The following is a 26,469-nucleotide window of genomic DNA, read 5'->3' as shown; positions in this document are numbered from 1 at the left end:
GGGTGGTGTTGTAAAAATAAAAACATAAGGTTCTCTTGTCTGAGTCTGTGTGGGAGTCAGCAATGCTTATTTCTAGCATGAAACATTATTTGTATGGTGAATTTCCCAAATGCTGTTTGACCTTGGAGTTGTTCATTTAATTAAAAAAAACTTCAATGCCTACTATGTGCCCAGACCTCTTCTAGGTAGAGACGATACAAGAGTGGTACAGAAGTGAACAACATAGGTAACTTGTCTGGCCTACAAGGATTTCGCATTCTGGGCTTTGGAGACTGATTTTAGCAGGAACTTAAAAAGATAATTTCAGGCTGTGATTAGAGCTCTGGAGTAAATAACAAAGAGATATGATAAAATGTAACCTGGGCTCTCCCTCTCCCTCTCCCTCTCCCTCTTCCCTCCCCCTCCCTCTCCCCCTCCCCCTCCCCTTTCTTCGATCTCCCTCTGTTGCCGAAGCTGAACTGTACTGCAGTGAGCTCGCTGCAACCTCCCTGCCTCGGGCTCCTGTGATTCTCCTGCCTCGGCCAGCCGAGTGCCTGGGATTGCAGGCATGCGCAGCCATGCCTGACTGGTTTTTGTATTTTTGGTGGAGACGGGGTTTCGCCGTGTTGACCTGGCTGGTCTCCAGCTCCCGGCCCCGAGTGATCTGCCGGCCTCGGCCTCCCGAGGTGCTAGGATTGCAGACGGAGTCTCGCTCACTCAATGCTCAATGTTGCCCAGGCTGGAGTGCAGTGGCTGGATCTCGGCTCGCTGCAGCCTCCACCCCCCAGCCGCCTGCCTTGGCCTCCCAAAGTGCTAAGATTACAGCCTCTGCCCGGCCACCACCCCATCTAGGAAGTGAGGAGCGCCTCTGCCCGGCCGCCCCGTCTGGGAAGTGAGGAGCGCCTCTGCCCGGCCGCCCCATCTGGGAGGTGTACCCAACAGCTCCGAAGAGACAGCCACCATCGAGAACGGGCCATGATGACGATGGCGGTTTTGTTGAAAAGAAAAGGGGGAAATGTGGGGAAAAGAAAGAGAGATCAGATTGTTACTGTGTCTGTGTAGAAAGAAGTAGGCATAGGAGACTCCATTTTGTTCTGTACTAGGAGAAATTCTTCTGCCTTGGGATGCTGTTGATCTATGGCCTTGCCCCCAGCCCCGTGCTCTCTGAAACATGTGCTGTGTCAACTCAGGGTTAAATGAAATAAGGGCGGTGCAAGATGTGCTTTGTTAAACAGATGCTTGAAGGCAGCATGCTCCTTAAGAGTCATCACCACTCCCTAATCTCAAGTACCCAGGGACACAAACACTGCGGAAGGCCGGAAGGCCGCAGGGACCTCTGCCTAGGAAAACTAGAGACCTTTGCTCATGTGTTTATCTGCTGACCTTCTCTCCACTATTATCCTATGACCCTGCCATATCCCCCTCTCCGAGAAACACCCAAGAATGATCAATAAATACTTAAAAAAAAAAAAAAAAGACAGTAACAAGTGTTGTCAAGGATGTAGAGAAATTGCAACCCTTATTCATTGCTGGTGGGAATGTAAAATACCATAGTTACTCTGGAAAACGTTAAACTCAGAATTATTATGTGACTCAGCACTCCCACTCCTAGAGGGGGGGTGTGTGTGTGTGTGCGGTTTATATATACATACATGCCTATGTATGCATGTATATAGAAAAATGGATAAAAAATATATATGTGTATATATATCCAAGATAAATAAAAACGAACATGTACAAAAAAAAAAAAATGTAACCTGGGGAGTCAGGCAATGGCTGAATGGAGGAGGGAGGAGATAACTTCAGAGCATGAGAGGGAAGACTTTTCTGAGGCCATGCCTTTAAGGTGAGGAACATAAGTAGTCTTTTGGAGAGCTGGGAAAGTTGTACAGGGTAATATCAAGTGCAAAGGCCCTGGGGCAGTGGGCTTGTTGTATTTGAGAAACAGCAGGTGGGTGTGGCCAAAGCCTACCAAGAGATGACAGTGGAGAAGACAGGAGGGTCCTGTAGTTTATGATACACAAGCAGCCATTTTTACAAACAATAACTAAGGCACCTTTCCTTTTCAGATGGTGGAATTGCACGACTTAGAGTATTCGGTACTGGACAAAAAGACTGGACTGCAACTGACCCCAAAGAACCTGCAGACCTAGTGGCCATCGCTTTTGGGGGTGTCTGTGTAGGATTTAGTAATGCTAAGTTTGGGCACCCAAACAATATAATAGGTAAGATGATATTCTTGGAGCTGGCTTATTTAGGAAGTCTGGGTACCGGCATTAAATACCCCAATATGGTCAGAGTGATTTAAAAGGAAAGGCACATCTCAAAGCACAGGAGTGGATGAGATTAATCTTCCATGTGTAGGATTTGATGCCTTTATGACATGAAATAAGTCAACATTACCAATTTTTCTACCTAATTTTGGCCTAAGTAGCTGCTTTAAAAGGAAAAGTAAAATTTAACTAACCCTATGATTGTTTGTGAATTTACTGAAACATTAACTTTAATGAAAATAACATGTAGCAATGCTCAGATGCATAAGATCTGTAATTTAATTACAGCAATGTATTCATCCTCATAGTTAAAATCATGCAGTTTACCATTCAACAATGTTATTTTCTGTAGGAGCTGGCGGGGCAAAGTCTATGGCGGATGGTTGGGAAACTACAAGAAGGCTGGACCGGCCACCAATATTAGAAGTAAGAAGTTAAAAATAACTATGGTTTAAAGTTTTTCTGAAAAGTATTTTTTGAAACTTTTTCTTTTAAATAAACTTTTGCATATTTTAGAAACCTCATATGCATTGTTCTAAATGCTAATTACTATGATTTATATTTTCCAAATTTCCCACTGTTTTCATAATATCAGGGCAGAGACTCAGAAGCCCAAACATACTGGTCATTGCCAGCTATGCCAATGCATTTTTGGAACATTCCTCTGTTTCTTCAATAAAGAAACAAAAGGAGCTGCGATTTAATAATACAAAAGTTATGAATAAATGTGTTGGGAGATCTGGGGAAGAACCACTAGTTTAGTAATGTTTAATATCTGTGTATCTCAGGATTATTCCACTTATGTGAACTTGTGATGGACAGGGCGCTCTAGAGTCCATGCAGCTGTTTAACTTGGCCAGTAACTAATTTGAGATACAGAAACCAAGATGAAGTGAAACAAAAAATACAGTGCCTTTCAATTTGCAAATCCCACCAAAAACTTGGTCAGAAAAGCGCCCTCCCCTTCCTAAGTTAGATTTCACGTCAACTAATGCTTTGAGATATCAATGAACAGACTCCGTTCTCAAAACTAAGGTTTGAACGCACATCATGTATCAGTATAGGTTTGACCAACAAAATATGTGCCTTGAAAGGTCAAAACAAACTAATTAGAGGACCTATGGACTGGATTAGATAAAGATTGCTGCACATATAACATTTGGCAGGGATCTGTAATTGACATAGAAATTTAGAAAAACTTATCCAAGACCCAATGAACTCACAAATTGGCATGAGACATTTAAGAAATGATAGCAAAGAGGCAATTTACATGAAAGTGATTTACACATCAGGCCACAGGAAACACTCTTCTATAGTAAGAAATAAAAGAAACACGTCAACCTTTTTCACCTGTTGGTTTTCGGGACTGGTTTCTTGAATGACTCCAAGTTCGTTTATCATTTTCTTCTCTTCTGAATTCCAGAATGATGAGAATGGCATTCTCTTGGTTCCGGGTTGTGAATGGGCAGTTTTCCGATTGGCACATCCTGGAGTAATAACTCGAATTGAAATTGACACAAAATATTTTAAAGGTAAATGCAAAGCCATAAAGAAGTACCCTATAATTGGTGTGTTTATTCTAAAGACTGAGTTCTATGGAAGTGGGACTGAGGACACTGGGCTTTCGGTGTGGATTCCCCGTTTAAGCTGTGTAATTTTGAGCATGCTACTTTAACCCTTAGAACTCTATCTATCTATCTATTATTTATTTTTTTGAGTTGGAGTCTTGCTGTGCTGCCTAGGCTGGAGTGCAGTGGCGCAATCTCGGCTCACTGCAACCTCCACCTCCAGGGTCCAAGCGATTCTCCTGCCTCAGCCTCCTGAGTAGCTGGGATTACAGGCATTCTACACAATACCCAGCTAATTTTGTATTTTTAGTAGAGATGGGTTTTTGCCATGTTGTCCAGGCTGGTCTCGAACTCCTGACCTCAGGTGATTCACCCACCGTGGCCTCCCAAAGTGCTGGGATTACAGGCCTGAGCCACTGCGCCCGACCCTTATTTATTTTTGAGACGGAGTCTTGCTTTGTCACCCAGGTTGGAGTGCAGTGGCATGATCTTGGCTTACCTCCTGGGTTCAAGCGATTCTTCCTGCCTCAGCCTCCTGAGTAGCTGGGATTACAGGTGCCCGCCACCATGCCTGGCTGATTTTTGTATTTTTAGTAGAGACGGGGTTTCACCATGTTGACCAGGCTGGTCTCGAACTCCTGACCTCGGGTGATATGCCTGTCTCGGCCTCCTAAAGTGGTGGGATTACAGGCATGAGACGCCATGCGCAGCCAACCCTTTGAACTTTAGTAACTCCTCTATAAAATTCACATTAGGGCTGGATGACCCCCAAAGTCATACAAGATTCCATGACACTGTCCAGCTCTTTACCATAGAGGCTCTGCATCCCCCTTGGAAAAAGAGCCTGTGAAAAGCACAGGGATGGGAGGCACCTTTTTACAGAGAAGGGTCTTGAGCAGATTGACGGGGGAAGGGGAGTGACTATTTCTTCCCCAGGCTTCACTTTTAAGGCAGTGGTTTACACATTTTTAAAACCGTACACCTCTATTTGTTTAAAAAATATTTGGACAAACAACCCTGATATTCTGTATTTACTTTCTTATGAAATACATATGTGTATTATTAAGACAATTCAAAAGAAGTTGCTACACTTTTATAATTGTTATATGACATTTTATAAGTACTGGATTGAGTATTCCACATTAGCCATCTTTGAATAAATAGTGGCAGTTTGTATTCATGTTTTGGGTGAGTGGTTTTTATTTTTTTATTTTTATTTATTTATTTTATTATACTTTAAGTTTTAGGGTACACGTGTACAACGTGCGGGTTTGTTACATATATATACATGTGCCATGTTGGTGTGCTGCACTGGGTGAGTGGTTTTTAAATATCTTGGGAATTATTGTGACTTTACTCAATTACTAACCATTATATCAAATTCAAGTCCAGGCTCATCATTAACAGTAGTGCCTATAATTATTTCAAGAAGTCTTGGTAATTTTAACTTATTTTAGAAAGACGGCATTTTATCTGTTTTTTCTTTTAACTATTATTTTAGGTTCAAGGGTAAATGTGCAGGTTTGTTATATAGGTAAACTTGTGTCACGGGGTTTTGGTGTACAGATTATTTTATCATGTAGGTATCAAGTATAGTACCCAATAAGTATTTTTGTCTGATCTCCCTCCTCCCACCCTCCACCTTCAATTAGGCCCCAGTGTCCATGTGTTCCCATTATTTAGCTGCCACTTATGTAAACATATAGTATTTGTTTTTCTGTTCCTGTGTTAGTTTGCCAAGAATAATGGTCTCCAGCTGCATCCATGTTGCTGCAAAGGACATTACCTCATTCCTTTTTGTGGCTGCATAGTATTCCATGTTGTATATGTATCATATTTTCTTTAGCCAGTCTACAATTGATGGACATTTAGGTTGATTCCACGTCTTTGCTATTGTGAACAGTGCTGCAATGAACATACATGTGCATGTCTTTATGGCAGAATGATTTATATTCCTTTGGGTATATGCCAAATAATGGGATTGCCGAGTCCAATGGTAATTTTGTTTTTAGTTCTTTGAGGAATCGCCACAACACTTTCCACAATGGCTGAACTAATTTACACTCCCACCAGCAGTGTATACGTGTTCCCTTTTCTCCACAACCTTGTCAACAACTGTTATTTTTTGATTTTTTCATAACAGCCATTCTGACTGGGAGATTGTATCTCCCAGTGGTTTTGATTTGCATTTCTCTAATGATTAGTGATGTCGGCCATTTTTTCATATGCTTGTTGGCTGCATGTATGTCTTCTTTTGAAAAGCATTTGTATATGTCCTTGGCCCACTTTTTAATGGGGTTGTTTTTTGCTTGTAAATTTGTTTAAATTCCTTATAGATTCTAGATATTAGACCTTTGAAAGAACCATAGGTTGCAGATATTTTCTCCCGTTCCATAGGTTGTCTGTTTACTCTGTTGATAGTTTATTTTGTTGTGCAGAAGCTCTTTAGTTTAATTAGATCCCATTTGTCATTTTTTTTGCTTTTGTTGCAGTTGCTTTTGGCATTTTCATCATGAAATCTTTTCCAGTTCCTATGTCCAGAATGGTATTTCCTAAGTTATCTTCCAGGGTGTTTACAGTTTCGGGTTTTACATTTAAGCCTTTAATCCCTCTTGAGTTGATTTTTGTATATGGTGTAAGGAAGGGGTCCTGTTTCAGTCTTCTGCATATGGCTACCCCGTTATCCCAGCACCATTTATTCAATTGGGAGTCGTTTCCTCATTGCTTGTTTTTTAAGACTGCATTTTAGATCTGGTTATGTGGCCATGGCTTTTACTTTTCAATGTGGCTGACTGAGGGTCAGGTGAAATGGCAGTTCTGGATTTTCTTGTTCATACATACTTGCATTTTTTTATGGTATCTTTAATCCACAGTTCTCTGCATGAATGGTTTAAAATAACTTACTTATTTTTGTGAGGGATGCTTTAGTTAAAACTAGATAACAAACAGTAAATCCACTTAAGCAGACACCCAAAACTGCAATAGGTCATGAATCTACCACTGTCAATCACTCAGGATACCTCTGGTACATACAATATGATGACCATATTGTAATGGAAATGAGGGAGCATGGCAGTATCCACTTATAGCAATAATATAGTAGGTTATATCAAATACACAAAGCTTAATATACACATACATATGTATGTATATCAGACAAATAGAAATAGCAGCTCTAATGTTCTCTACTTGCGTCCTTTGTGTTCGTATGCACCCCAGGGGCACGTTCGCCCACCCTGGAGACTACCGTTTTAAGAGACGGGCCACAGAGCAGGCATGTGAGCCACAGTCTCTTCTTTTCCAGGGTTCTTGATTAGCAGCTCCTCCTCTGTTGATCCGAAAGAGCCCCAGTAGAAGTTCTCTCTTCTCAAAGAGAGTGGGACCTTCCCCTCCAGGTCCTCTAACCCCACTGAGCACACGATTCCTATGATATTCCAAAGAGAGAAGAATCTCAGGACCATATACTCTCACCTGAAGATGACTCAGAAATCCCCAAATACATGTGTGTGGCTGGTGCCCAGCGCTAGCTAACATAAAACTCAGTATTTCCTTTTGATTGTCATGTTAAAAAATATGTCATAGGAAAATATTTTCCAGCTTCATAATAATTTCAGATGAGCCACATAGCAGTCTGCAAGTAATTAAATCTGCAGTTGAGGAAGCTTATCAAATACATTCAGATTTCAAAGTGAGAACGCTATACATTCAAATTGAAATGAGCCAGCCCCCTTCACATATGGCGGACGGCTTCTGAGTCCTCTGAAAAAGAAATGTCTATTTCATGAGGCAATCTGAGCCTCACAAACCGGTTTGTTCCTTCTCTCACATACTTCATACCTTTGCTTTTGCTGAGGAAGAGCAGGGACTTGTTTTTTGCTGGGTTTTTGATCTTATTAAAAAAGCATGATATCCTATACGCCAAACTGAGTGTAAATGCGGGCAGAAAATCACGCTGTGTTTTGCTCCAACAGGCAATGCTCCTGACAGCTGTAAAGTGGATGGGTGCATCCTGACAACTCAAGAAGAAGAAGACGTGATCAGGCAAAAGTGGATTCTCCCGGCCCACAAGTGGAAACCACTGCTTCCAGTGACCAAGGTTCGTGTGGCATGCTATTAGGAGCCAACACTCAGACTGTGCTATTTCCCTAAGATTCTCTTTTGAAGGATTAGGATACACTCCAAAGTTTCTGCTCAGTTTAATGGTAAAATGAATGAGGTTTAAAACCCCTATCTGCAAACTTTAAGAAGAAAGGCTCTATTTCTCTCCACTTTTGTATTTCTAAATTTTGTTAGGACAAAATTGTTAAGTGTTCAGAATACATACATGGAAACATGTCTCTGCATCATGTTTAACTTTGTAGAAGGGGTGACTAGCACATTTAAGGCTATAATGGAGTGTCCACCTGCAGGATGGATGCTCTGAGATATTCCACAAGTGTCTTATTTGATTTAGAAAGAGGGTCAGGCTGGAGGTGAGAGCTGCTCCCATGTAAAGATAGAAAATAATCTCCGGGAGAGACCAAGATGATCTCTTCTTTCATTTTCTTATCAATTTGCTTATGTATAATCAACTATTAGAAGCAATTGATGGGCATTTAGGTTGCCCATCAGTTGTTTATTGGGGCCTGATTATTCATGCATTATTTGGGCATCCTAATCCTACTAGCAGATTTTCAAGGAAAGCCAAATTATCATCAATTAATAACTTATTTTAAAGCCCCTTTGGTTAAGTCCAAGCCAAAGGTTTGCCCGGGGTGTGGGCTCATTCGGCCACACATGCCCTGTTAACAGACTAGGACCTCTGCATCTGCTTGCTTTTCAGTTGTCTCCCAACCAAAGTCATCTGTTCGATAGCCTGACCCTGGAGCTCCAAGATGTCATCACTCATGCCAGGCTCACCATCGTCCCCGACGGGGGGGTGAGCCGCCTTCGGCTCCGGGGCTTCCCCAGCTCCATCTGCCTCTTGAGGCCCCGGGAGAAGCCCATGATGAAGTTCTCGGTGGGCTTCAAAGCAAATCCTTAACACACACAAAGCCCCGGTGTCGGACACACAGCAGTAATTTCCCAGTCATAGTCTTCTTTTCAAGTGTTTTGAACACCTGGTGATTTAATAAAGTGGTCATCTCACAAACTGATCTCTGTATTTAATGTTGCTATGAGGCATTTGGTAGCTTACATACTGGCTATGGCTGTGAATGGTGGTCTCTAAGGAACTACTTTTTTTTGCACATTATAAGATATTGATACTCATAATATCAATATTCTGTACCTTCGGTGTGGACTTCCAGCCGTAACATGTAGCCTACTGTCTAGAATCACTCAAGGGGACTGGCCTATCTTTACCCAGAGTAGGAACGATTCTTCCAAAGACCCCCTCTCCTTCTGAATCATTCTTAACCCCAGTGAGGGTGCGTTCTGAATGGCACACGCCTGACACCGCACACCAGCGGCTATAGCACTGTTCCTCATAGGCTCCCAGTGGCTCTGCACAGCTCCTCCTCTGGTGGAAAAGCTCAAATTCCCCACTCTGGGCCAGGAGTCCTAGAAAATTTTGGGGCTGAACCGGTCAAATTCAACCTAAGATCAAAGAAACAGAGGCTCAAAAATGTGAGGCAGATCCCAGCACCCATCCAATGTTGATTGTCAAGATGGTCCTGGTCCCTCCCTAACCCTCCTCTCTACCGCTTCTACAGAGGAGGGCGGCGAGCGTAGGCGGAGGAGGCACGGTGGGCGTCCCGGGGCGCTCAGCACAATCATGCTAGCCTCCTCCCCCTCTTTTCCTGAGCTCTGCCGCCACGCCCCTCACCTGCCCGGGCTCCCCGTTGCCCCCTCACCTGTCTCCGCCCTGTGCCGCGCCTCACCTGCTTGGGCTCCCCATTACTCAATCACCTGTCCCTGCCCTGTGCCGACCCTCACCTGCCCGGGCTCCCCGTTGCCCCCTCACCTGTCCCACGCGCCTCACCTGCTTGGGCTCCCCATTACTCAATCACCTGTCCCTGCCCTGTGCCGACCCTCACCTGCCCGGGCTCCCCGTTGCCCCCTCACCTGTCCCACGCGCCTCACCTGCTTGGGCTCCCCATTACTCAATCACCTGTCCCTGCCCTGTGCCGACCCTCACCTGCCCGGGCTCCCCGTTGCCCCCTCACCTGTCCCACGCGCCTCACCTGCTTGGGCTTCCCATGACTCAATCACCTGTCCCTGCCCTGTGCCGACCCTCACCTGCCCGGGCTCCCCGTTGCCCCGTCTCCTGCCCCGGCCCCGCGCCCCTCGCCCTGGCGGCCAGGCGGTCACAATCGCCCAGGGTCGCGTCAACACGCCCCCCTCGCCCGCCCGGCAGCCCCGTCCAGTCCCCGTCCCGTCCCCGTCCTGCGCCAGCGGCTGGAGCGAACCTCCCGTCGGCGGTGCCTGGGCCTGGGCGCGGCTCTGCAGGCGTCGCTGCCCGCGCTGCCGCAGCCTCTCGGCCCCGGCGAGCGAGGAGCGGGGCGCGGCCATGGGCACCCGCGGGCCCCCCGCGCTGATGGACACCACGCCCGCCAAGACCATCGTGGTGTACCGCAACGGGGACCCGTTCTACGTGGGCAAGAAGTTCGTGCTGTCGCGGCGCCGCGCGGCCACCTTCGAGGCACTGCTGGAGCAGCTCACGGAGCAGGTGGACGTCCCGTTCGGGGTGCGCCGCCTCTTCACGCCCACGCGTGGGCACCGTGTGCTGGGGCTGGACGCGCTGCAGGCGGGCGGCAAGTACGTGGCGGCGGGCCGCGAGCGCTTCAAGGAGCTCGAGTAAGTGCACCCGCGCCCCCCGCGCCCCCCGCGCCCCCCGCGCCCCCCGCGCCCCCCGCGCCCCTCCCGGCCCTCTTGGGTCTGAGCGTGGTCAGGGCCGTGCTCCCCAGGTGTCCTACCCAGGCTTCCTCCCGGCTAGGGCGCCCATCTTTCCGCGAGGACCCAGTGCCGCAGGCGTCGGGCCGCCCCAGGCCACGTGGTTTCCTGGGGGCGAAGCCGAGGCAGCCCCGCCCCCAGGGTCCCTTCCTATGGGGCAGGGCGGGCCCTCGCCCGCAGCGATTCAGGAGCGCTCCAGAGACGGCCAGGAGGGCGTGGGGGAGGGGCATGGGGCAGAAACGGGGGGGTGTGGAGGAGGGCGTGGGGGAGGGGTTTGGAGAGAGGCGTGGGGAGGGGCTAAGGGGCGGAGGGGCGTGGGGAGGGGCGTGGGGAGGGGCGTGGGGAGGGGCGTGGGGAGGGGCGTGGGGAGGGGCGTGGGGAGGGGCGTGGGGAGGGGCGTGGGGAGGGGCGTGGGGAGGGGCGTGGGGAGGGGCGTGGGGGGCAGGGCCTGGGAATGGGGCGGGTTGGGCAGTTCCCATTTGAAATCGCTCAGGGTGACCCCTCTCACTCTGTGTCCATCACTTGGTCCTGCGTGCATTTTCAAGCTTGCCTTTAATTAAACTATTGCCCTCCCACGGTTTGTGTCTGTAATCCCATTATTGCAGCCTGTGTCTGCCTTCTGTGATCTCAGTTGCTTTTCTCTCCTGGTCCTCTGTTTCCTTGTAGGTTTACTTATTTTTTGACTGTGAACTGCTCCTTTTGTATAGCTTTGTGTGGGGACATTCTTCGAGGGCTGAGATAAAAGTGAGATTCCCCAGAGAGAATTTCCATTTTCTTCTTTCAAATGCTCCCAGTTCAAAAATGCTCTGAATTAAATCAGCAGCTTGAGTTTTGTTTGTTGTTTTTTGAAAAAGTAGTAGGATTTAGTATGAGGGTTGGTGTATGGTTCCAAATTCTTAGTGGCATTTGCAAAGATGTGAATTTACCATTCAGTTGTTTCTGAAGAAAAATCATAAGTCACAGGCATCACAGTTGCTAAGAGGTAAAATCTGGATTAGCGTATTTCAAATTGAAATTTATTACTATGATAATCCTGTTATGTATGAGAATTCATGGAAAAATTATATTCCTTTATAGCCATGTGATTTGTGATTATTTTTTCCAGGCTAGTCAGTTGGTGTGAATATCTAGAACTGACATCCTACCCAGGATCCAGTGTTCAGTGCTGTTTTACAATTAAAGAATATATTTCTACAAAAACTGACTTTAAAGTCCTTTTCAATACATATATAATGAAAAGTATTTAATTTTATCCCAAGACATTTCCTTGTAAAATTGGCCTATGTTTTACATGTTAGCAAATGAGGAAGGAAATGTATCAAGCACCTGCCATGAAGCCTGGAGTATGCCTGGGAGATGTTACTCTTTCCGCTTGCCGTGGGGCTGGGTATTTTCTAACAGACCCTGTTGTACCTCCAGTTTTGTAGAGAGAGTCTGGAGTCTCATGGTTTATTTAAAATGTTTTGGACATGTAGCAAAAATATTGAGAAAAAGTTGAGATGTTTTTCTTCCCAGTGCTCTTACTGTTTATTTTACTTTTTGGGAGGAAAGAAATGTCACCTGCTACAGAGGGAGGGGAGTTGGGGTCCGTGTGGCAGACAGCCTGGGTTATTTTGCATTATCTATTATCCATGCATCTTCACTGCTGTAAAATAGATGAGCCATGTCTGCATGTGAATTTCAACATAGAGAGCACGTGGGGTTCCTTTTCTTCAGTTTTTTTTAGGTCAATGAGTCTGAAATTGGAATTCAGACTTTGGTGAACAAAGCTCTGAAAAATGTGACTGGATTTTCACTGGTATTAGTAAAGTAAACTAGCTCTTGGAAATTTATATTCTGTAATTGCTAAGCCATTGAGCACTTCAATTAATTTTCACTGGAAAATAATATTCTAATTGTGTCACCAGCAAACGAACTTTGAAGTGAAGCCTGTTGATATATTAGTGATCCGGGAGCTCCCCTCATAATAGTGGTTTTCAAGATGGTGCATTAAAAAGACAAACACCAACAAATCTATCCAATATCCAATTATTATCACACATTTCCTGCATTTCCTGGAAGAAAATAATTTGAGACCCAAAGAACATAATTTTTTTCTTTATAAAACAAAATATTATAAGATAATAATTACTTTTCAAAACAATTACGTGTCATATAAAGCCTAGAATTAATATTTCTTTTGTGGAGAAAGCCACATTTACAACAAAATCTAAGTCAGGGTGTTGTGTATGTGTGCACGCATGTGTGTGCGTGTGTGTGTGTGTGTTTAGGGGAGGGACCCCAAATAATTTGAATGCTTAGGAATATTACTCTGTTTACCTTAGAGCTTGTTGCTGAGACATGAGTGTGAACATGCTATTTGAATCAAACTATCCTCGTTCTTCCTCAACCCAGCCTTTTCCTGTCATCTCCGTGGCCACCCATTTGTACCTGGGAACTAGCCGCAGATGACAGGAGAAAGAGGAAAAGTGGGTGGAGAGGAAGTTGTGATAGATGACAGGAATGTTGGCCTCAGAGCCAGAGACTGGTGGAATTTAATCCTGGCTTTGTCTACCTGAGTAACGTTCAACAAGTGAAATAACCTCTCCAAGACTTGGTTTCCTCATCCATAAAGCAGGCTTGCTTCACATCCACTCTGCGATACGCTTGGGAGAATGGAATGAATGCAGTAGGGTAAGGTGCCTGGCACTGATTCTCATGGGTGGTTTCTTCCCTTCCTTTGTTCTCTGGAAGTAGCCAGGAGGGAGCTTGCACCTAATGGTCCCATCTCTGCTTCACAGACCCACTCCCTGTCCACCTCAGGGCAAGCCAAGCCCACCCAGCAGGCTTCTCTATGTGCCTGAGTTAAAGACCTCAGGTCATGGGCTGTCTGAGGAACTATTTGTCCTTTCTGTTTTTGTATGTTCTTGGGAGTGCAACATTGAAATAATAAATAGTATTTTGTGTTTTTGTAGGATCTTTTTATGCTTTTTTTCTGTGTTAAATTTTATTTTTTGGTTCCATGTAATGAAAATCAGATGTCTCCTTTGGGAGATTAATGTTCATAAACAAATATGGAATTTGGGAGTTTAGAAAAAATTTAAAATATTTATTTGGAAAACAGGAAGACTGGACTAAGCTAGTGAAGAGTGGATACAAGGGCCTCTAAGCAAGTGGAGAGGCTCAGGCTGAACTCAGCCAGCAGCCATGTTTTGTTCGGTTCATACAATTTTCAAAGATTTGAGTTGGCTGCAACATTTTATAATTGGGAGAATTCATGTAATAATATGAACTTTTGGTCTCCCTTGGAAAAAATAGAGGATTTGATTGTTCAGAGGACTTGGTTGTAGTTGCGCGCATCTCCACTATCTGGGCTTGTGAGGCCCTGTCCACCTCAGAAGGGAAAGGATGGTCCCCCCAGCCACAGCCCCCACCAGTCCCTGAGACCACCCTTGGTGAGTGTCATCATTTACTTGACCAGTTTGCGTCTGTGGGGATCTGCGTCTGTGACTCTATTGAATGCTTAGTTATTTCTTCCCCTTCTATTTACCAGTCTAAGTTGACCCTTCTCTGAATATTGCTAAAACTATCAAAAACAATAACAATCTCAAATACATATTTTTTTTAATCAGGAAGAAACCTTAGTATCAGGTATAAATTTGAAGGTATTACTTATTACCCATGAAAACATTTTATTTTTGAGGAATATGGAAGTCCCAAAAGTCCCCAACAGTAAAAAAAATTGTGTTAGTAGGGCTCAGACACATTTTATGCTGGTGACTCTTTTCCAGTTTGCAGTTTTGGCAAAAGGAGAACAGTGTTGAATTTCTGTGAGCCAGGAGGGTGCGGTGGGGATGCGGAGGAGCTGGAGCAGAGTCTGGGTTTCTGTTCCGACCTTAGCCTGTCATGGGAACATTGATGAGCTTGCAGTTCTGGGCCTTCAGCAACCTGGTTAAAAAATGCTGTTGAATTAGATGATTTCTCAGGTTTCTCTTTAATAAAATTATGTGAGAGAAAGCAATGTCACTTAAGAGACGCTTTCAAGGGGCAGTGCCAGTGGTACCCAGTGTGAAAACTGTCCTACAACAGTATTGCTATTGTATTCTGATGTGGATTCTAACACCGAGAAAATTTTAGATTCTAGTTCCAAATTGCTGTGGGGTTGTATCTATTAAGCTGGAAAAGGACTCATTTCTAAAGAGTCTGGAACTTTCTATGTAAATATCTTCCTTCTAATGATGTTTTCTTCTTTCTTCTTTTGCAGTTATATTCACATAGTTCCCCAAAAACCTGCAAAGATAAGGAAGTTGAAGGAAGTAAGTGTTCGCTTCTAACAACTAATAATGGAATCAATTGGCCAACTTGGTAAAAATTTAAATGTCGGCATAGAATAATTGAAGTTTTACAGAAGCAGTAAATGCTTGCAGAGATGTGTTGCTCTTGAAGTCAGAACACACTGTGCAAGCTTGTCATACTTGTCAAAGCACTTAAGTAACCAAGCGGCGGAAGGCAGTGAAGAGAGGCTAAGATGTGCGGAGGGAGATAGTCATCTTTGAGGCACACCGTGCAATTAATTCAAGTTTTCATTTTCCTTTTGTTTTGGGGGGGTTTGGAAAGACAGGTCTCAGGAAAAGTTATTTAGTTATGCAATGTTGAAGCTAATTACAATGCTAAATTTAAAGATTTGTCCCAAGTGCTCAACATTTTTGTACTTGATAGACATTTATTAGGTCTACAGGACAGAACATTCCATCACACCATTCTTATCACTTGATTCTTAGTAAAAATAACCATTTAATTTGTTTAAAGAGACATGCCTTTTTTATAAGCAATAAAAACCACAGTTTTAAGCCAGGTAGCCTGTTGATATTTAGAATTTACATAATTTTTACTTAAAAACGGACTTATTGTGTGGATTATTACACAGGTGAGTTATTTTGAGGGCATCTACTTCTCTAAGTTGTAATGTTGCTGTTCTTAAATTTCCTCACCTGTAAAATGGAGATGATAATAGATACCTCAGAGACTTGTTATAAGGACTAAATGGTAAAATATATATAATGTGCCAGCACTAGTTAAGTGCTTCCCCTCCACATCTTACAGAAGCAGCTCTTCTCTGTGTCTTTGGAGCGTCACCCAGAGCTCCACGCAGGACACGCCAGCAGCCCCAGCATTGTTCACAGGCACCAGCTTCCAGAAGCGTTCCGCTGCTTTCTTGGAGTCTGCCCTTGAAGGCAGTTAAAATAAGTCAAATTTATTACTTTACTCACCTTAAGTTGTAACTTGCCAAGGACGAGAGGGCAAGTTTCCAACTAGAAAGCAATTCTGGCAGTCACTGAATTTCAGGGCTACCTTAATAAAGAGCGTGGAAATGATATGTGATCATCCTGACACCTCTGTACCTGTTTCCCCTCTTTCTGTGGGGCTGGGAGTGGGATTAAGCAACAATTCTGGAAATCACCCTTGAGAACATTTGCTAGAGTTTGAGTCTCGGTTCATCCTTTGCATATTTCAGTGATTTAAATAAGATATGATTTAAAAGGCAATATTTTAGGACAGGGAGGAAATTTCAGACTATCTTGTCAAAACTTATTGTTTCCTAGTAGGGGAAGCCTTGGTCTACAGACGTGAAATGCTGAGCAGGCACACCAGGATTTCCACACCTGTGTTGGCCTTGTCCTCCTAGGGCAGGCATTAGGTTGCTGGGCACTCACTCTATGAGGCTATAGTTACCCAAGAGAGTTAAAAAAATTTTTATTATTGAATTTCCACTTTGTTCATTTCAAAAATGTGATTATAAAAGTAGTTCTCATTGAGAGAGGTGTCAAAAATACTGTGCAGAAAATCAAAACTACAGTGAGATACCATCTCACACCAGTCAGAATGGCTATTTAAAAATTATTTTATATTTTTTTCTTCAACTTTTATTTTAAGTTCAGGAGTACATGTGCAGGATGTGCAGGTTTGTTCCACAGGTAAACATGTGCCATGGTGGTTTGTGGCACAGATCATCCCATCTCCTAGGTATTAATCCCAGCATCCTCTAGCTACTCTTCCTGATGCTCTCCCTCCCCTCATTCCTCCTCTCTGACGGGCGCCAGTGTGTGTTGTTCCCCTCTCTGTGCCCATGTGTTCTTATCCTTTAGCCCCCACTTAAAAGTGAGAACATGTGGTGTTTGGTTTTCTGTTCCTGCATTAGTTTGCTGAGGATAATGGCTTCCGACTCCACCCATGTCCCTGCATGAGTACCTTGTGTGATGCTGAGGTTTGGGGTATAATTTATTCTGTCACCCAGGCAGTGAGCATAGTATCCAATAGTTAGTTTTTCAACCCTTGCCCCATTCCCTCCCTCCCCCATCTATTAATAGTAGTCTCCAGTGTCTACTGTCATCATCTTTACACCCATGAGTACCTACTGTTTAGCTCCCACTTATAGGTGAGAACATGGAGTATTTGGCTTTCTGTTCCTGCGTTAATTCACTTAGGATAATGGCTCCAGCTGCATCCATGTTCTTTTTTATGGCTGCATAGTATTCCACAGTGTATATGTACCACATTTTCTTTATCCAGTCCGCCACTAATGGGCACAAGGTTGATTCAATGACTTTGCTATAGTGAATAGTGCTGCAATGAACGTTATGAGTGCATGTGTCTTTTTGGTAGAATGATTATTTTCTTTTGCGAATGATAGTTCTAAGTTATTTGAGAAACCTCCAACGGCCCTGCATAGTAGCTGAACTAATTACATTCCCACCAACAGTGTATAAGCATTCCCTTTTCTCCACAGTCTCACCAGCAACTTCTGTTTTTTGACTTTTTCAAAATAGCCATTCTGCTATTATTAAAAAGTCAAAAAACAACAGATGCTGGCAAGGTTGTGGCAAGTGTAAAAGAGAACACTTTTACACTGTTGGTGGGAGGGTAAATTAGTTCAACCATTGTGGAAGACAGCATGGTGATTGCTGAAAGACCTAGAGGCAGAAATAGCATTTGGCCCAGCAATCCCATTACTGGGTATATACCCAAGGGAATATAAATCATCCTGTCATAAAGATACATGCACATGTATGTTCGCTGCAGCACTATTCACAATAGAAAAGACGTGGAACCAACCTAAATGCCCGTCAATGACAGACTGGATTAAAAAAAAAGTGGTACATATACACCATGGAATACTATGCAGCCATAAAAAAGAATAGGACCATGTTCTTTGCAGGGACATGGATGGAGTTGGAAGCCATTATCCTCAGCAAAAATAAAAATTTTTAAACTCTTTTGGGTAACTACAGCCTCATAGAGTGAGTGCCCAGCAACCTAGTGCCTGCTCTAGGAGGACATGATTTTTAACGCCTGAAAACTATTCCACCATGTGAGTTTATCATAATTATTTAGCTCATCCTCTTTGAGCAGACCTTTGCCTTTTTGCTATTTTAAACAGTGATATAATGTAATGGACCCTTTGAAGACATGTTTGTTCACATTAATGATTATTTATAGAGAAGTAGAATTAACATGCATTATTTTAATCTCTTTACTATTTGCTTGTGGATTGGATTCCATAATATTTCTGAAAACTTACATTGCTTCTGACAGTGTGTGAGATGCCCAACACCACCCTCTGGGGTCATGGGGATGGAGCAGTATCATGTCAGTGTGCATGGCCTGGAAGTGCCTGATGCTCATGATCCTGTCCCCATTTCCTTTTGTGGAAGTAGTCACCCCTAAAAAGGGTTTGCACTTATTATTGTTTGTTGTGTAAATACTTGTCTTGGTGGGATAAGCATTTGCTTGGACACATGTCAGTGGTGGAGCCAACCCTGAATGAGTTGGAACCACCACCAAGAGCTTTGGCTGACACACATGATTTACTCCAAGAACCCTGCTGTGCCTGGAGGGGACTGTAAGAGTAGCTGAGATTCAGAGCTGTGTCCTGCTGCCCCACACGAGAACACAGAGCTAACCGGTCACAGGACCGAAGGCTACCCGTCACTCCCAATGGCATTACTACTACTTACTAAACCACAGTTTGCCTGCCTTGTGGCTTATGGGAATGCACCTGTGATCCCAGAGACAGTATAATACTTAATGAACTAAAAGACTTGTTGGCCAGGTGCCATGGCTCACACCTGTAATCCCAGCACTTTGGGAGGCCAAGCTGGGAGAATTACTTGAGCCCAGGAATTCTAGACCAGCAAGACCCTATCTCTACAAAAAAAAAAAAAAAAAATTATCCAGGCATGGTGGCACATGGGAAGCTGAGGCAGGAGGATCACTTGAGCCCAGGTGTTTGAGGATGCAGTGAGCTATGATTGCACAACTGCACTCCAGCCTGAGCAACAGAGTGAAATCCTGTCTCAACAAAAGAGACTTGTCTTTGCTTGTTTTCCTTGCTTATTATGTTCCAGAAATAGAAATGCTTTGGTGAGATGCCAAGTGCTAGGACTTCGTGGGTTTCTTTGTGAGGCCCCCATGCTGCCAATTTTCTATGTGACCATATTCACATAGCCAGGGCTGAGATGCCTGCACGCCACACTGTGCATTGGAGAGTCGTGTCAGTCCTTGAATGCTTCACCATCGTGTTCAATGTCCAGAAGTTTCCTCTCTGTTAACACGGAATGTTGTGTGGCTTATGTTCTCAGCACGTTTTCACACCTATAGTCTCATCTGCAAAAATGGAAAAATAGCAACCATGTGAGTGAGGCAGAGCAGGCCTTAATACCTGCCATTTAAAAGATGAATAAAGAGTTCAAGAAAGGTTAAGCACCATCTGCCGTTGGGTGGCTCGTTTGCAGTAGAGCTTGGACTAAAATCAAGCATTCTAGGAATGACTCCAGGATTTCTCCCACTCTTTTCCCAGGAAAAGACCCATGACTGCTTTTGTACAACTTGCTAGTATTAAATGAATTTCTTCCATTTAATTCAAAGAAGTCATCATAGGAATTTTTTCTGATAGATGTTCAAGCCCTTACATCACAGAAAGAGAACCCTGGTGTGCAGTGGCAGCGGAAGGCACCCCCCAGTGTCTTGAGTGAAGGTGCAAAGCAGCTCTCCCCGGGAAAACACAGGGAGCCAGCAGGATGGGGCACAGGGTTCTCCATGATCCATGCGAGGGGCTGGGGGAGCTTCCGTAGGAAGAGCACCAGAATGAGGGCCTTCCCCCTCTGCTGCTCTACCTCTTTCTAGGGTGAGTTGAGAACAGCTGCATCCCGGGTGCCCAGGGTCAGGGGAGCTGCGTGCCTCGGCCCTAAAAGCTCCTGGAGACCTTGTTGGAAGTTAAAGCCATGTGCAGCCCCGGCCCTAAAAGCTCCTGGAGACCTTGTTGGAAGTTAAAGCCATGTGCAGCCCTTCGTGCACTGGTTCCAGCTTGATGGGCCTTGGTCTGTTCACACACTGGGGTTTAAGGATGTTTACAGTAGCATTTTCTTTTTAAATTACAAAATGCTGGGGACAACCTGAATGTCCACCAATAGAGAAATGGCTAAATGATTCATGTTATGTCATCCCAGGATTAGATCTGTAGGGATTGATCTAAAATGGTATCTGTCAGAATGTGGGCAGGATTAAGTGAGATGATCTTTGTAAATCACTTCGCCTGTGCTTTTGACATACAGCAAGAGCTCAATAAGTAGTTGGTGCTATTATTATTCGTAATGCCTTTAAATTGTAGCTCATCCTGTCCAAATTTGAGATCCATGATTGCCTACAATTTGAATACCAGTGTAAACTGTTTTACAAATTAAATGTGGCATAAGCTTTTGCCAAGTCCAAAAATTCAATGTCTAAATGTTTTACTAAGTCATTTAGCCTTATTTTGTGATACAGTAATACAGAGGAGAAAGACCTAGCTTCTGTAAATTATTCTTTCACAGAATTTCTGTTTTGATCAAAATATATTAGTGGGAAAATTGAAGAAGCTTCCCAAGAGATTTTGATTTATGTAGAAATTTACTTAAAATTAATTAGAATACCATAATATACATTTAATATTGTAATAGAAATGATTTTTAAAATACTTTAATATAATGAATTTGAAATTGCATTTCATTAAATGGAAGGACAAGGACAATTAGATTAGGAACAAATGCTCTTGGGGTCTTGGCTTTCAATGACTGTGCCATGTTGGTTTAATGAGAAAAGTGTCCTTGGTCTTACTTCAATGGAAGGACTTCTATTATAGTACAACATTGAGATTTCTGGTTTGTAATCTCAAGTTGTAGAGATTTAGGCAGATTTACTAGGAACAGATGAATCCCAATTCAATGTTTTTTTTTCACCCATGAAGGATCTGTTTCAATTCTGCTCTTTCAGTGGGCCTATCCTGGACTAAACAAGTGTACCGTTCATTTAGACCACATTTTTATCATGGAAGAGAAGGATGTGATTTGCTGAGTTGAATTTTTTAGATCACTGAAGCTACCAATGAATCTAACTCAAAGGATGTTTTAAAATTAATTTCTTAATATACATTTTAACGAAGTGTTTTACATGATTTCCTGCCTTACTGAAAAGCCTGGAGAATAAAATTTAACTTTGTCCAGGTGACTCAAGCTTAGACTGCAGTACTTTGGGCTGGCTGAACCAATACTCACTTCCACTGTATTTCTTAGTGATCTTGCCAATGGCGAGACCACTGTTTGCCGTTTGCTGCTGACCTGTCAGGAACACATTTGGAAGCTTCTGCTTCCATTTTTAAAAAAGTACCCTATAATTCATGCTCATTGTAGAAAAATGAGAAAATATATGTAATTTAAAAGAAAAACATATTCATAATCCTATCATTCAGAGATTAACCACTGTTTTTCCATATGCTTTTGACATGTACACATATACCTACATACATGTATATACTCCTAGCTTTATAAATGTATTTATTTAATCAAAAGGGGAGCATAATCTACATTTTTTTTCAAAACTCCTTTCTATTTAATGATGTATCATGAAATCTCTACATGTCAATAAATATATTCCTGTAATACTTTTTAGTGGATTTAGAATGTTGCATTAAGAGATGTATAACATATGTTTTTAAAACCAGCCTTCTTTTGCTTGACATTTAGAGAACCTTTTTATATGTCCTACTAAACTGCTCTCCTGAGAGATTATACCAAGTTAAATCTGTGCCCATTGTGAGACTGGGTGTTTCCCACACCTCCCAAACACTGTGTGTTATCCTTCATTTTCCCAACACATTGCCATGCTGGTGCCATAGCTTTGTGGAAATATCATCGGCTCTGTCATTTGGACAAATTAACTTCTCTGAGCTCAGTTAATGGGTATGGCTATATCTAAGAAATAGGGGTTAAATGTAATTATGCATGTATTCTGCTCATCACAACATCCTAAACTTTCAATCCATCCATCCATCCATCCATCCACCCATCCATCCATCCATCCAATTTAATCCGAATGCTTGTGTATTTGGAAGTGTTTGCTTTCCTGTGGCTGATTATGCCAGAGCAGCAACACAAAACCAAATAATATGTGTATGTGTACTAAGCCCAGTGGTTTTTTCACTAAATACTTCTTGAGCACTGGTTATGTACCAGGTACTATTTGAAGCAGTCGCACAAAAAGGAAAAACATCTCTGCCCTCAAGGAGCTTGCATTTCAGGTGGTGAGACAGACAATAAACAAAATCCATACAATATAGAGTATGTGGGGGATATGAAATGTCATGCTGGGGGCTGTTTGATTTTAGATAGGATGACCAGGTGGTCTTCACTGAGGAGGTGACTTTTGAGTCCAGACTCAAAGAAGTGAGGGAGCTGCCTATTTAGATATCTTGGGCAAAAGCATCCTGAGAGAGAGAACCGATGGTGCAAAGGACACTGGCCTATGTTCAGGGAGTGACATGGACTTTGAGCAAGAGTGTTTGGGTGCCATGTTGATAGCCATGAGTTAGGAGGCTGCTGCAGTGATCCAGGCAAGGGACAGTGGGGATTTAGATCATTGTGGTGGCATTGGTGACTATGAATTCACGCTGGGAGTCAGTGTGGGCAGAACAAAGGGAGTTCCGTGGACAGAGTCCTGGAATGCTTAGAGGGCAGGGACGTGAGAAGGAGCAGAGAGGGCTGGAGAAAGTCCAGGTGAGTACAGGATGCTGGGTGATGAGAGACAGGGTGGGCCATCTGTGTCAAACGCAGCTGACCAGACAAGGAAGATGAAGACTGAGATGCTGACCAGACAAGGGAGATGAAGACTGAGATGCTGACCAGAAAAGGAAGATGAAGACTGAGATGGGACCATTGGATTTAGTAATATGGAGGTCGTGGGCAGAAAGGAATAGAAGAGAGATGGGAGATACAAACTGCTCTTTAAATGAGTTTTGCTCTAAAGGAAGGAGAGAAATGTAGAGGTAACTGGAGGGGGAAACAGAGTGAAGAGAGTTTTTCTAAGAAGTGACATCATGTGATGTCATGTGATGATGGGAGTAACACTTGCAGAGGGATAATTGATGATGTAGGACAAAATAGGGAGAATTACTTGAGAAATGGCCTTGGGTGGGTGAGGAAGATATTATGAAGAATAATAATTACTGTCTCTATAGGACCTGCCTATTCTGGACATTTTATGTAAATAGACTCAGACAACGTGTGGCCTTTTGCATGTGGTTTCTCTTAGCATATTTTCAAGGTTCATCCACGTTGTAGCGTGTATCAGGGCTTTGTTCCTTTCTAAGGCTGAATTCCATTCTATTGTATGGATCCACCCTATTTTGTTTACCCATCCATCAGGTGATGAACATTTGGGCCTTGTTGGTCATAGCCCTGCTGTTAGGGGTGAGGCGGTCCTCTTTCTCAGGAAAGAAAATGATTTCTTTCCTTCTCTTCTGAAGCTCTTCTCTTCTCATTTTCTATGACTGTTTTTTCTTTTACTTGTGGGACTATTGCCATTGCCTGTCTGTTGAACACTGCTGTTTTGTAGGGTGCTCTCCAATTCATTTTCTCTTCTAGTTCAGGCCACCCCCACTCCATTCTCTCCATTACTTCCATAATCATCCATGTGCCAAAGACCCCCAGGTCTCTCTCAAAGTCAGGACCCACATCTCTAGGCCACTGTCACTTGGATGTCCCAAAGACATCTCAAACTCAGCATGTCCAAGTTTGAACTCATTGGCCTCTGACTCCAAACCCAATTGTTATTTTGTATTTCCTATTCCAGAAGATGGAACTGTCCACCCAGCTTCTAAAACCAGAAACCTGGGCATTTTTCTCAACCCTTCACTCTCCCAGCAACACCCCCAGTCCCTCCCTGCCCACCCATCCCACCTCCTGATCATCTCTCGAGTCAGCTCACCTGCTGTCATCTTGGCTGCTCGTAGCCTTGTTGAGGCTGCCAAGTTTGGTCACCTGGAAGGAGTCCCATGCCTTCCCCTGGTCTCCTTGCTTCCAACCTTGTCCCTTTCCCGAGTGATCACATCACTCCCCTTGTTCATATACATTAAGGCACTCCTCTTGGCTCCAGGGAGGTGAAGTCTGCACTAGTTACCGTGACGTTTAAGGCCCTTCTTGATCTGGCCCTTGCGTTCTTCTCCAGTCTCGTCTCTCACCACTCCTCCCTCTGTGTCTAGGATCCAGTCCTTGATGGATTTTCAGTTTCCCAAAGGCTACTTCATGCACCTATCCTCAAGCCAGGGTTTTGTGCATGCTGTTCCTCCTGCCTTGTTTAACTCAATTGACTGTTTTCTGCTTATAATTCAGGTCTCAACCTAATGGCCTCTTCCTCCAGGAGGCCTCCTTTCTCCCCAGTGAGGGTCAGATGTTCCTCTCCCGTGCTTCCATGGCACCTATGCTGGCCTCAGCAGAGCCCCTGGCACCTGGCACTGTAATTGCTTGTTGACTTGTCTGTGTCCCTCTGTGCTCCCAGCCCTCTGAGGCCAGGAGTAGTGTTGGTCTTTTCCACCACTGCATTCTAACTCAGCACAGTTCCTACCATCAGAGGCAGGTCCTCTATGAGTAGGTCTTGAATAAATGAATGAAGCAGTGATTGAGTACTTACAGGAAGGCTGGTGGCTGGCAGGATCTTAGGGGCAGGTATTCTCCTCTCCTTGGTTCTTCTGTGGATTGGCCTAGATGAGGCCTTGCTTCTGAGTGGGGCTGACCAGGCCAACCACAGGCTCCACAAACTGTCTGGCTGTCTGATTCTATGGGATGGCTTCTCTGGCTCTTAGAGTCAGCAATATTGGAGGCGTGGAGAGCGTCAGTTCTCCTTATATTTTTTAGCAGGGAGTGCCTCTGTGGGTGCATGATACATAAATCAAGTGTGTGGCTGTTTCTATCAATGAGATTCACATGGCCAGACCCCAGGTTGGTCCCAAGGAGTGAACCTCGCCTGTGTTCAGCTCTGGGACATGCCTGGCTGTTGCTCTCTGAGAAAATCCAGAGCCTTGTGGACTAGGGGGCAGCATAGGAAAGATGGGGGTCAGTTTTCATCGCCATGCAGTTAACACTGGAAATGAGCAGACCGTCACTGAGCATCCACTCTGAAACAAGCTCTGTGCTGGGTGGAGGATTTTCCTATTGTGTCCAGAGTTGGTTTCTGCCGGTGGGTTCGTGGTCTCGCTGACTTCAAAAATGAAGCCACGGACCTTTGCAGTGAGTGTTACTTAAAAGTGGCATGGACCCAAAGAGTTTTATAATCCTCTTGCTAGCTACAGAGTGCTGACTGGTGCATTTTACAAGCCTCTTGCTAGCTACAGAGTGCTAATTGGTGTGTTTTACAATCCTCTTGCTAGCTACAGAGCGCTGATTGGTGCATTTTACAATCCTCTTGTAAGACAGAAAAGTTCTCCAAGTCCCCACTCGACCCAGGAAGTCCAGCTGGCTTCACCTCTCACTATCTCAGTGCCTTACAAAATCCTGCAGGCTTGGTGCAGCTGTTTCCTTTTTTTTTTGGGACGGAGTCTTGCTCTGTCACCCAGGCTGGAGCCCAGTGGTGCGATCTTGGCTCACTGCAAGCTCTGCCTCCCGGGTTCATGCCATTCTCCTGCCTCAGCCTCCTGAGTAGCTGGGACTACAGGTGCCCACCACCACGCCCAGCTAATTTTTTTGTATTTTTAGTAGAGATGGTATTTCACCATGTTAGCCAGGATGGTCTCAATCTTCTGACCTTGTGATCTGCCCGCCTCGGCCTCCCAAAGTGCTGGGATTACAGGTGCGAGCCACCGCACCCAGCCAGCTGTTTTCATTTTCCATGGGCTCTTTCCTGCTGCCTCCCAAGACTCTGGCTGTCCACATTGGGTGTAATTCTGCTTCCTCATTCTGAGCTGGAGCTGCTGTCTTTCTCTTTCCTGCCTTTTCTAGTATGCTGAAGGGTCACAGTGAAGATTAGAGTTGACTTGGGTTGGAGGTCATGATAATGGGGATGGGGCAGCCATGTCAGGCATCCCCCTGCCTCTAGAGCCCATCCCACAGGGAGTTCAATGGGGCTTTGCCTGATGTCTTGGAATGTTGGTGGACACTCCCTGTGTTCTAAAGTGTCAGGTGTAAAAACATGAGAGAGGCTTCAGGTACCAAACCGGCCCCCCACATCACCCTTAAACCTTATATAAGGACTGTAAGTTAGTAAGTTTATTGAATGAAGAAACTATAGAGAGTAGTGAATGCTGTGGCATTTTCTCTCTCCTCCCTGTGGGTGCCTCATGCTCCTTCAAATCAGAGGTGAGGCTCCAGAGGATATCTCAGAGTGCTGGGATGCTGCAGGAGGGACTAGGTCGGATGCTGCAGGGTAAAGCACCTCTTGAGAGGGTGAGGGTGTGCTTGGGACGACCCAGCCCGTGTGCCAGGGGTTTGGGTTTG

The 26,469-nt window shown here is 44.3% G+C and overlaps 2 protein-coding genes across 11 annotated transcripts in view; both read left to right on the top strand.

Annotated features, from left to right (window-relative positions):
- The window catches only part of ALLC (allantoicase), a 58,102-nt gene extending 49,151 nt beyond the window's left edge, over positions 1 to 8,951 (top strand). For both annotated transcript variants that reach the window (XM_063649000.1, XM_054475457.1), the window contains 5 exons: positions 2,049 to 2,204; positions 2,605 to 2,678; positions 3,676 to 3,784; positions 7,792 to 7,916; positions 8,643 to 8,951. In XM_063649000.1, the coding sequence (XP_063505070.1) occupies positions 2,049 to 2,204; positions 2,605 to 2,678; positions 3,676 to 3,784; positions 7,792 to 7,916; positions 8,643 to 8,843 (665 nt within the window). In that variant the 3' untranslated portion in view covers positions 8,844 to 8,951. The remainder of the gene's footprint in view (positions 1 to 2,048; positions 2,205 to 2,604; positions 2,679 to 3,675; positions 3,785 to 7,791; positions 7,917 to 8,642) is intronic.
- A 1,206-nt stretch (positions 8,952 to 10,157) lies between these two features.
- DCDC2C (doublecortin domain containing 2C) overlaps positions 10,158 to 26,469 on the top strand; it is a 141,704-nt gene continuing 125,392 nt past the window's right edge. For 2 of the 9 annotated variants that reach the window (XR_008500584.1, XM_054475241.1), the window contains exons 1-2: positions 10,172 to 10,597; positions 14,937 to 14,988. Coding sequence is in view for 6 of the 9 variants with exons in the window: in XM_054475241.1 (XP_054331216.1) it covers positions 10,311 to 10,597; positions 14,937 to 14,988 (339 nt within the window). In the remaining 3 variants the exon portion in view is untranslated. Of the gene's footprint in view, positions 10,598 to 13,229; positions 13,367 to 14,936; positions 14,989 to 26,469 lie in introns of those variants that run through there. The other 7 variants (XM_054475240.1, XM_054475242.1, XM_054475243.1 and 4 more) reach the window with 6 other exon arrangements.

The sequence above is a fragment of the Pongo pygmaeus genome, chromosome 12 (genome assembly GCF_028885625.2).
Source record: "Pongo pygmaeus isolate AG05252 chromosome 12, NHGRI_mPonPyg2-v2.0_pri, whole genome shotgun sequence".
Lineage (NCBI taxonomy): Eukaryota > Metazoa > Chordata > Mammalia > Primates > Hominidae > Pongo > Pongo pygmaeus.
This window is presented reverse-complemented; position numbering and strand designations above follow the sequence as displayed.